This window comes from Pantherophis guttatus, chromosome 4, assembly GCF_059756535.1.
Source record: "Pantherophis guttatus breed Tessera chromosome 4, ASM5975653v1, whole genome shotgun sequence".
Classification (NCBI taxonomy): domain Eukaryota; kingdom Metazoa; phylum Chordata; class Lepidosauria; order Squamata; family Colubridae; genus Pantherophis; species Pantherophis guttatus.
In genome coordinates, this window is record NC_142066.1 from 28,875,883 (window position 1) to 28,887,338 (window position 11,456).

The window sequence follows — 11,456 nt, forward strand, 5'->3', positions numbered from 1 at the left end:
GCCGCGCCCTAAAAACGTTTTTATTCCAACAGGCTGGTCTGGCCTAACTCTCCCTTTTAAATTGGCTTTTAAATGTTTTTTAGATAAATTGGATGTTTTTAATTTGTTTTTTGAGCCTAAATTATTTAATCTGTTTTTAATAGTTTTTTAACTTTTGTATGTCTCTGTATTTTATTTTGGCTGTTCACCACCCTGAGTCCTTCGGGAGTAGGGCGGTATACAAATATGATAAATAAATAAATAATAATAAATATTTCCCTTTATTAGAGATATATTTCTCTTTCAATCTATGTCTTCTACAGTATGTACAACCTTAGCATTTCTGAACATCTAACAAAGCATGGAGATTTTAATGTACCCATCCCAGGTCTTTCTCAAAACTCAGTCTCAGAGTGCTTAATCACAGAATTTTATTTCCAAAATAATTTATATTTAAACATATTTTTGCATCTATTTCAAAATAGTTTCCTTCCCAGTGTACATTATGGATATAATAGATATATATAGAAGCTGACATATTCCCTGGGGCAGTTCTATAGACATAAAAAAGCCTGTTTTGAATTTTCTCTTTTTTATAGCAGAATGATAGCTTCTTCATGCATGTATTGCACATGTAAAAATGGCGGGTACCATCTTGACTCCTTTGACCACCCCTGCAAATGCCATCTGAATTTAGAGGGTGGTGGCCATTTTAAAAGCTTCCCTCAGACGCTGATGGTTCGAAAGATGTTAAACCCAGACAGGGCAGTGGTGATGAGGGTACCAGGGCATTGTGGGTGCCAGTGCAGCTCCTTGATATCATTCTCTCCCTGGTGAACGAAGAGCAGCTGGGGTGGGATGGTAGCCAAGGCTGGGTCCTCAGCCTCTCCTTCTTCATCACGTTCCACAGCTAAGTCCCACTGAGTCACTTGGTCATCCGCCCCAGAGGCAGCAAAAACACCGCTATCGGTTGGGTGCCATTCCACTGATGTGATGGGCGCAGTGTGTTGCTTGAAAGTGGCAACCGCTGAACCTTTCTGTGGGAAGAAAACAACCATTATTTGCTGAGTTAAAAAAAAAAAGCCAAGATAATAAGAATGGGGGCAAATGGTGCCCATGTTCACTGAAGTAGAGTTCATTAAATAACCCAGTTACTCTGGGATCACACAACACAGAAGCCAAAAGCTGTAATTTATTAAATTGAATTGCCACCTATCTAATCATGGGGCTACTCTAGGATCTTGCAACAATAAAAAATAAAACAAGAAAAAAGAAAAATGTAAACAAAACAGGTAAAATAATAGAACAATAAAATAAACAACCAAAAAACAAGAACATACCACTATGATAACAAAAGATGGATGGATGGAGAACAGAGAGGGAGGGAGGGAATGTGCCTTCTATTGGCTTGAGGGCCACATCAGGTTTTAAGGAGCATGTTGAGAGTCAGGTGAGTGGGATAAGGCTCACTTTGAGAGTTTTAAGAGTCCAGAGTCCCTTGAGAGTTGGGCGGCATAGAAATGCGATAAATTAAATTAAAATAAAATAGATACCTGCAAGTCTTAAGTCTCCAAATTGAGTAGAAGTCAGATTTTAGAGAGGGAGAGAGAGACAGAGAAAGTGAGTAGAGTGAGTGTAAGGGATGCTGCAATCACAAAATGAATGTGCAGCTCAATTCATGCCCCAAGGCTGTTTCTCAACCTTGGTGGTTTTAACATGTATGGACTTCAGCTCTCAGAATTCCAGCAATGCTGGCCAGAGAATCCTGGGAGTTGAAGTCCACACATCTTAAAAGTCACCGAGGTTGCATCACTTCTATAGTAGTTATGTTCCCATTAGACCAGGGGTCTGCAACCCGCAGCTCTGGAGCCGCATGTGGCTCTTTCATCCCTCTGCTGTGGCTCCCTGAAGCGCAAAACATACGTCACAATTGCCAATGTGCAACACCCGCCGACACACAATTTATTGAGCTTTTTGAGCCATTTTTTTTTCAGAGTTCAAAATGCTTTTGTTGCATGCAGAAATAAAAATTTGTTTTCTCTGTAGCCGTTCATTGATTACATAAATGCAACACACTATAGTGTTTTTTATACATAGCATAAAGGTAAAAAACAATATATGCAGCATTATCTTTATTTTACATGTCAAAAGGTTTTGTGGCTCCCGGTGTTTTCTTTTCTGTGGGAAACAGGTCCAAATGGCTCTGAGGGTTTAAGGTTGCCGACCCCTGCATTAGACACAAAATCTATTGGCTCACCTGGAACTGCCTCAGATCCCAAACCCTTAGGATCCCATCATCACCGCCGCTGACAATGAAGGGCTCATTTCGGTTCCAACTGATCACATTGACATCTACATCGTGTGCTTTGCTGGTAGTCAGCATGCAGGCTTTTCCTGGTGCAGCCCGTGTGTCCCAAATGCGGATGGAGGCATCAGCCGAACATGAAGCAAAAACCTAACCCAGGGATACAAAAAAGCATTTCTTTCTCAACAAGGGTATCTAAGCTCTTTTATGTCTGCAACAGGCTGCTGTTGCTCTTCGCTGTATATTCCTAAAGGAAGAAGAGACCTAATTTACTTTTGCATGTGAATGTCTTTAATAAATGAACAGACCTCTGAATCAAAGTTCCCTGAAATTTCCACAATTCCAAAGGGTTGGATTTATACAAATAAGATACAATATTTTTCGTCTGTATCTACTGCACCTTCTTGGTGTATACTACAAAGCTTATTTAGAAAAAAATAAAAATAGAAGATAATGCAAAATAATGCAGCAGAGTTAGGCACTCTTACTCGCAAATTTCTGAGTCTCCAGAGAGGGGCGGCATATAAATTTAATAAATAAATAAATAAATGAGTCCAAATGTGTTCAGTTATATTTATTCCCAAATAAAAATCAATAGGTTCAAAAGTTTAGACAATGCTAGCTAGGAAATTTTGGAACTTGTGATCCACAAATCTTAAAAAATTTCCAAGATGGAAAAACAATGGCTTAGTCAATCAGCTTAAAGGTTTTTTTTTTTTTTTTAAATTAAGGTGTCTGTTAAAACAAATGTAGTTTATTGAAACCTCCTCTTCCCTATAGGCAAGATGACTTGCACTTGCACACACCAAGTTATCAATAACTTACTGTAGCTTCATTTGGGGACCACTGTATGTCTTCCACTGATGCTGTGTGGGCTGTGAAAGGCCGTTGATCTACAAACCACGATCCATCTTCCTTGGGTGTCCATAGATGGATATTTTTATTGCAGTCCCCAGTCAAAAGAGTGCCTACAACAAACAATATCCAAAATATCATGAACCAGACTTCATCCATTCTCATCTCCTACAATCTTTCTTTCCCTTCCCTTCTCCCTTTACCTGGTTTCTTAGGGGACCAGTCCATAGCAAAGCCCTCTGACATATGTCCGGTAAATGAGAAGATGGGCTTGATCTTGGCCTGCTCTTCTCGTAAGAAGACTGCCATCGCTTGGGGGTCAGAAACAGCCACTATGAGGCGCTGAAGATCATATATATCCACCTGCCCTTTCTCAGACCAAGCGGCAACTACCTGAGTCTCTCCCAGCTCTGTCACCTATGGGGAGGGGGGAAAGGGGGAAATTAGCAGGGTAGCATTAAGGGGAAAACAGTTTTATCAAAGGAAGCAAAAATGGGAAAGATAGCAAGAAACATTCCATACTCGCACTCTGTTAATCCCTCCATAGTGGGGAACCATGGCCAGTTCTAGCTGGGGTTTCTTGTCTTCATCGTCATCTTCACTCTCGCTGCTACTCTCTGACTCAGAAGAATTTTTGCAAGCCGACTTGGTCCCATGGAGATTGTGCATTTTCATCACTAGCAACCTGTGGGTTTATTAGGGTGGGAGGGAAGAAAAATGTTATTGAATGGATTGATAAGACTGTTACCTTTCCCCAACCTAAAACCAGTTGTACTGGATTTCAGACCCCATCATATGGTGGGCCATGCAGTTTGGGAAGGATGGGAGTTGAAATCAAATACTTTTAGTAGGTATCAGGCTATGGAAGATTCTCTTCTTTGCTCATTCAGCTGGTTGTCAGCTTAGCCTACAATAAGGTAGTCCTCAATTTAGGACCATTATTGGGTCCTGAATGTCTGTGGCATGGCAAGGCGGTTGTTAAATGAGCCAGGCCCAATTTTACAATCTTTTGCCATGGTTGTTAAGCGAATTGCTGCAGTTGTTAAGTGAATCACACAGTTGTCAAAGTGAATTCAATTTTCCCATTGACTTTGCTTGTCTGAAGTTAGCTGGGATGGTGATCATGTCACCATAGGCCTCTACAAAGGTCATAAATACATGCCAGTTGCCAAATGCCCAAATTTTGATCGTATGGCTGTGGAGAAGCTGTGATAGTCATAACGGTGAGAATTGGTAGTAGGTTACTTTTTCCAGTTCCGCTGCCACTTTGAACACTAGCTAAATGAATGGTTTGTAAATTGAGGATTACTTGTACTTATCCATCCCAAGCACTCACCTGTTCGCCTGGGCAGTTTCAGCCTGTGTTCCCGCACACAGGAAAAGGCTCAGTGGGTAGCTAGTTCGGTTGTCTCCAAGGGCATCATGCAAGATGTCGAAGCTCAGGCAAGGAGCCCCTGAATTCATAGCAACAGAAGGACTTCATTTATCTGGGCCATTTATCTAGATGTTTACTTCTAATATCCTATTCACAGCCTAACTTCATCTTCTTTCTTAATATGCAAACATTGGGTTGCATTTTATCAAACACGTGAGTATATAGTCTTACAAAATAGCTCTCAGGTTCTATTTGCAATGCAGATTCTACAAATTCCAAAGTATTTGGAAGACACTTTACCCTATCCTCTCTGCTTGATACCTCAGGATTAAATGGAACTTCTATTACTGCCTTTTCCTATTTGATCCTTTCTTGACCGTCTAGAGTTCAATTCTTGCAATTACCAGCCAGGATAATCCAAAACTGGTCCCTGGAATTATGGGAACTGAAGTGCAACAAACTTCAAGCCACAGCAAAGGAGAAACTATCACTTAGACTTATATACCACTTTACTCAATTAGCAATAGCAATAGTACTTAGACTTATACACCGCTTCACAGTGCTTTACAGCCCTCTCTAAGCGGCTTACAGAGTCAGCATATTGCCCCAACAATCTGGGTCCTCATTTTACCGACTTCCGAAGGATGGAAAGCTGAATTCCTAAATTCCTCCATTTAGATTGCTAGCAAATGTCGAACCCTAATTTTCAGTTTGCATTACTAGCGATTCACACTCCCTGTTTTTCCCTCTTGCCCTTGATCACGTCCTTCTCCAATCTAACGTGAGAATTGCCCGATTCTTCCTACCCGTGCCTGCCCGATGGTAGAGTCGATATGCGCCTTCGTCCATCACCAGCTCTTCTCCAGGGGCTGGTGGGGGACCTTTTCCCGGCACATAAGCTCCTGCTTGAGACTTTCCTTGCTTCTTCTCCTCTTTTTCCTCCATCTCCATCTCTTCCACTTCATCGCTGCTGCCGCTACTCCCGCTGCTAGAAGCGGGGTTCTCCTCTTCCCACGTGCAGGATTCCTCCATCTTGAAAAAGGGCGCAAACTCCGCCCTTCACGTCGCGCTTTGACTTCAGCATCGTAGAGATACGGCGCCCTTAAGACATTTAGCAAATATAGAGACGGAATACGGGCCATGGGGATGCAGAGATTTTCAGAATGCAGTACTTTTAAAGGAATGACTAGCTTCCGAAACAGAACATGTTTCAAATATAGAGATGCAGAGGTTTGATGAACTCTTTAGGTCACGAAAAACAGGAGTGACGCAGGGAATGCAAAGAAAGGAAATTGAGGCGCATCTGTTATTTTTAAGTCCCCGAGTTCTGGAAAGTCCTTTGCAGTGTGCAGTTTGTTGCCAGTGTAGAGAGAATGCTGGTGTGTGCGAATGTGTCTGTGCTTTTAATTCCAAGCCGTTCAGAATCGCTTTTGAGAGATGGGCGTAATACCTGTGGACATTGAATAAATACATAAAACTGTATACAGTATATATACATATATCTATATGGAACTATTATAATGCATATTAGGCGGATTTTTTTTTTAAAAAAAATAATAATTTGACTTGCAAAGAAGAGCAACTAAGATGATTAAAAGCCTGGAGACAAAAACATGAAGAACGGTTGCAGGATTTGGGTTGGGCTAGTCTAGAGAAAAGAGTCCAATATCTCAGGGCTGCCACAAAGAAGAGGGAGTCAACTTATTTTCCAAAGCACCAGAGGGCAGGACAAGAAATGATGGAAACTAAGCAAGGAGAGAAGTAACCTGGGATTAAGGAGAAACTCCCTAACAGTCAGAACAATCAGTGGAACAGCTTGCCTTCAGAAGTTGTGGATGCTTCATCACTGGAGATTTTTAAGAAGAGACTGCACAGTCACTTATCTGAAATGGTATAGGTATATACCATGGTATATATGGTATATAGAAGAAATGGTATATAGAAGTTTCTGCGCATGCCCAGATCACTTCTGATGACATCTGGGTCAGTGGGCAGAGCCTCCCGCTGGTTTTACTACCAGTTCTTGCGAACTGGTCCGAACCGGGGTCAACCCACTGCTGTAGCTCTCAGTCCTTGGCTTGCATCCTTTGAAGATACTGAAGGTTGGCACTTAGGTCAAAGTCTGAACAGGAAATTGGGCATCACTTGCAACCCAACACTAGACAGGTGTCTCTCCGGCGATATAGGTCACAAGTCCCTGGCAGTCTTGCCTCCAGCCCCTCTCCTCTTAGGAGCAAGGCTCAGAGCCCCATTCTTTCCTTGGCTGTGTCCTCATATGGCCATCATAAATTGAGATGGGCTGGACTTCGAATTGCAACAGATAAATGTTGAATCTGTCTTGTCTGTCTATCTATCTTATCATCTATCACACACTGCCTGTCTGTCTATCTATCTACATCCATCCATCATTATCATCTCTCATCTCTCTCTAGCTCTATCTATCTATCTACCTACCTCTATCTTCTTGTATCACCTACTTACCTATCTACCTACCAACCTATCTATCTATCTATCTATCTATCTATCTATCTATCTATCTATCTATATCTTCTTGTATCATCTATCTATCTACCTATCATCTATCATAGCGTGTAAGCATCACTTAGTCTCCCTCCCTCTTGAGAATCCAATTACGACTTTCAAGGAAGTACATTCATGTCGCTTAAAGGAAAAGAGACAGCATCCTATTTGTTACGACAAACTCTTTGCATAGTAGATATATTTGCTCAAGGGAAGCACAGGATGATCATCAAAAACTTATTGTCTCATCCTTCCAGGCATGAACACTTCCCATTCATTTTTGAAAACCTTAAAGCTCTACCACTCTTTTGACTGTGGGTAGGTGGTGCCTGCCTTGTTTTGGGAGGCTGCCATCTTAGAAAAGGGCGGTAGGCAGCCATCTTTGAAAAAAGGGGTTCTGTAATCCTTTTACAGATACAGATGATTCACAGAGACCATTTTCAATGTGGGCAGAGACAAGAAACGGCATTTTGGGACAGGGCAGATGATTCCACCGCAACTTAGATACCCCCGAGAAGTCCAGTTGGTTTAATCTCCATGGTAACGGAGAGTTCAGCTCAGCCATATCAATTAGGTTTAAAAGGGCTGCTGAATGGCTTGCAATATCTCCCACTTGAGACGTTTCTTCTCAGGCTCAGCTGTTAATGTTTTCCAGCTAAACATTTTGCATTAATAATAGCAGTAATTATCTGTTTGCTTTAGCATCATCTTGCAGTGGTTTCCTCATATTTCTGAGTTTGAACAGAAAATGCTATATATATATAATATATACAATACAACACAATATATAAAATACAATATGTAAAGCAAAATGCAATTCTGAGCCAAGGCAGTCAATTATATAATACGACTAGGGTTTTTTTATGGTCAATGTTTAGTAGACAACAGCAAAGCCCAGATCAAAGGATCAGGGGTTGCCAAGATTTCTTAATATGTGTACAAACCATTTGGACAGAAAAACAAAATTAACAAACTGCATCAATGCATGTGACAAAAAGCTTCAAAGCTCATAAGGCACACCAGCAGCGACAGAGGAATAGGTGTCTCTGAATATGTACAGCACTTGAGTGCCCTTATGCAACCCCAATTTTCAGATATTTTGGAGAGAAAAAACTATTTCCTCATTGAAGGTTGTGCTTTCTGTGAAAGTTTGAACCTACTCCATTATTTTCTGAGAAATGAAGCTGCTATTGCAAGAATGTATAGTTAGTAAGGAAAAAAATACTCATTTTTTTCTACTTCCAGCAAAATCTCAAGCAATGTTTCTCAACCTTATCAATCTTAATATGTGGGGACTTAAACTCCAGCATGTTGGGTGGAGACTCTGGGAGTTGAAGTCCACCATTTTCTTGTTCCAGCTGAGAAACATTATCTAAAGAATAGCTATCCTCTTTCACCATAAAGCCTACCTTAGGCTCCAGTCTTTGCAGTTTATCCAGGAGTGAGCTATCCTGATTCATTGGATTTAGTTTTTATAGATGTAAATGCTTTTTTAGCCTCTCACAAGTTCCCCCCCCCCACTTTCTTGCGTAAAAATCTATCTTCTGAATTCAAGCATGACATACAAATTGAGGTGTTTTGTTTCCTGTTGAATTATGCTATAATAGGAAACTAGGAAGTTTCCTATTATAGCATAATAGTTATTTTATTTCTTAGAAATAAAATAAAAATAAAATAAGTTGCCAGTGATTAGAATTGTGTATAAATAATAGAGTTTAGACGTTATTCATACAATGTTGTCTTAATCATATTTCTGGATGACGACCTAACCCTGGTTGAATTGTAAACATAGAATGAATTAGAGCAGTATTTCTCATGCTGGCTGGAAAATGGAGTGGAAATACACCCATCTTAAAGTTGTCAAGGTTGAAAAACATTGGATTACAGCTTTTGTCTCTTGAAATTAAACACTCTTGGTGTTGAACCTGAAGCCTGTGAAGTACCATCAACCGTTACGAACAACCTCTTGTGATTTGGAGACACTTTGGGGGATTGAAACAACCTTCAGATTTATAGCTTTTTAAAAAAGGAAGGAGAACTTGGCAAAAAAAGAGTAACATGGCAAGTTGGAATGACCAAGGAGCAGGAAAAATTGGAACAAAGACTTTTCTCTCTCCTTATATGGACATCAAGGATGCTTCGATATGGCAGCCTTAAGCAACTGTCTCTGCTGTTCATATCAGCTGGAAAAGAATATACCTTAAGAAAGGTAGTCAAGATAATATTTTCTTCTTCCATCTTCCATCACTGGAGTTTTTTAGGAAAAGATTGGACACAGCTATTTGTCCAGAATGGTATAGATCTCCTGTTTGAACAGGAGGTTGGACTAGAAGACTTCCAAGGTCCCTTCCCAATCTGTTTCTGTTCTGTTCTGGCAACAGTGTTGACCATTACCTGTGCTGGGAAAGCAGGCATCAATTATTTTCATGGAACTGTCTTTGGGAACCCATGGATTCAATTGTTGGAGCCATCTTCTGTTGATTCCCTTCATACTGGATGTTCTTCCATCCAGCAGATTAACTGGGAAAAGCATACACAAACCATTCTTTTTCCTGGCACTTGCCTAGAAGGGGAAACTAACAGAACTTGTGAAGGAGGACAAGGGGGAGGGGGAGGAGGAGAAAAGAAGAAAGGTTGATTAAACTGGTCCACCATTGGAGAGGGAAAGACCAATTGTTCACTAGTCTTCCTGACCAGCTATTGCTTGCTCTAATTTATAAAACACAACAAGATTTATTTATTTGTTTGTTTATAAAATTTATTTGCTGGCCATCTCGTATCCAATTATTCTGAGTGGCTTACAACATAGAAAGATTGCAAAACATTAAAATCATACATCATACAAAACACAGCAGGTAAAAAACATGAACAGATAAAATCATGGACACAAGGTGGCAAAGAGGGGTGCTGGACACATGGGGTTCAATTTAATTAATTAACCATCTCCAATATGAAGTTCCCCCATTGGGTCCCCAACCCATCTAACAGAGGCTTCCTTGGACACAAACCTCCAAAAATAACTAGAGGGAAGAGCAACAGCTCTATATAGTGACCAACAGGAGGGCAGATTTCTATAAATCAAATTAAAGAAAAGAAGTTGCATAGTTCCAGAGGTGGGTTTCAGCAGGTTCTGACCAGTTCTGGAGAACCGGTAGCGGAAATTTTGAGTAGTTCAGAGAACCGGTAGTAAAAATTCTGACTGGCTCCGCCCTCATCTATTGTCTGCCTCCCGAGTCCCAGCTGATCAGGAAGAAATGGGGATTTTACAGTAATCTTTCCCTGGATTGGGGAGGGAATGGAGATTTTACTGTATCCTTCCCTGCCACGCCCACCAAGACATGCCACGCCCACCAAGCCACACCCACAGAACCGGTAGTAAAAAAAATTTGAAATCTACCACTGCATAGTTCAGCACCTGCTGGCACAAGTAGCTTTTGAAGCAGAGCAGGAAGACTATCTCCAGCTCAAGGCAGATGTGATAAGAGATTGATGTCATCCAGTCAAGCCTTCTCAATGAGTTTGCTGAGCTTTCCATGCCTAGTGCATGATTCACTTAATTGTATTGATTCGCTTAGCAATAATGGCAAAAAGATCATAAAATGGGTAATGACTCACTTAACAATTGCCTTGCCTAGGGATGGAAATTTTGGGCTCAATTGTCATCATAAGTCAAGGACTACCTGTATTTGCCGATAGGAAGAAAAATGGCAACATAAAATGACCAAGAATATACTCAGCTACCCTCAGTATCACATCTTCAAACATCTTCAGAGAGATGAGAGAGAGAGAAAAGCTACATTAAAAAGTTACTTCTATTCCTCTTCAATAAGGATACAATTATAGATTAAGTCATCTCTTATCTTAGTTGAACAAAAAAGGATACAAAGCTAAAATATAAAAGATATATTTATCTAATAATAAAATAACATTATTATATAATACCATAGTCTTTTACTCTAAATAAAACATATAAGCCATAAATACATCACAATAACTATTCCACTAAAACACACACACATAGCCAAATATCTGTAATATCTATTTTAAATTTAAACTAAAACATAAAATATTATATATATATATATATATATATATATATATATATAACTATATATATATAACTATATATATATATAACTATATATATATAACTATATATATATATAACTATATATACATACATATATATATATAACTATATATACATACATATATATATATATATATATATATATATATATACATATATATATATATATATATATATATATATATATATATATATATATATGTTAAACTCCAACAATGCAGAATATTTCTATAATCATAACAAATCTAATCCTCAAATCCCAGAATCAGCATATTCCAATCATAACTGAAATAATTCATAAGAAAATTTATAAATAATAAAATATCTTTGCC

At 39.4% G+C, this 11,456-nt stretch overlaps 1 protein-coding gene across 1 annotated transcript; it reads right to left on the reverse strand.

Annotated features, from left to right (window-relative positions):
* Window positions 1-393: 393 nt before the first annotated feature.
* Window positions 394-5,593, reverse strand: GRWD1 (glutamate rich WD repeat containing 1). The gene is made up of 7 exons (XM_034419473.3): window positions 5,321-5,593; window positions 4,476-4,593; window positions 3,662-3,824; window positions 3,343-3,556; window positions 3,110-3,252; window positions 2,237-2,434; window positions 394-1,016 (listed from the first exon to the last, which is right to left on the reverse strand). Exons 1-7 carry the CDS (start codon window positions 5,544-5,546, stop codon window positions 705-707), a joined length of 1,374 nt encoding a protein of 457 aa, XP_034275364.1. The 5' UTR covers window positions 5,547-5,593; the 3' UTR covers window positions 394-704.
* Window positions 5,594-11,456: the final 5,863 nt, after the last annotated feature.

Excerpts from the sequence above, each read along its gene's own strand:
- GRWD1 (XM_034419473.3), bottom strand. The coding sequence starts at position 5,546 with ATGGAGGAATCCTGCACGTGGGAAGAGGAGAACCCCGCTTCTAGCAGC. Across the intron at positions 4,594-5,320 it reads CTACCATCGGGCAGGCACGG|GGGCTCCTTGCCTGAGCTTC; the intron begins GTAGGAAGAATC and ends CTATGAATTCAG. Across the intron at positions 3,253-3,342 it reads CTGGTCCCCTAAGAAACCAG|GCACTCTTTTGACTGGGGAC; the intron begins GTAAAGGGAGAA and ends TGTTTGTTGTAG.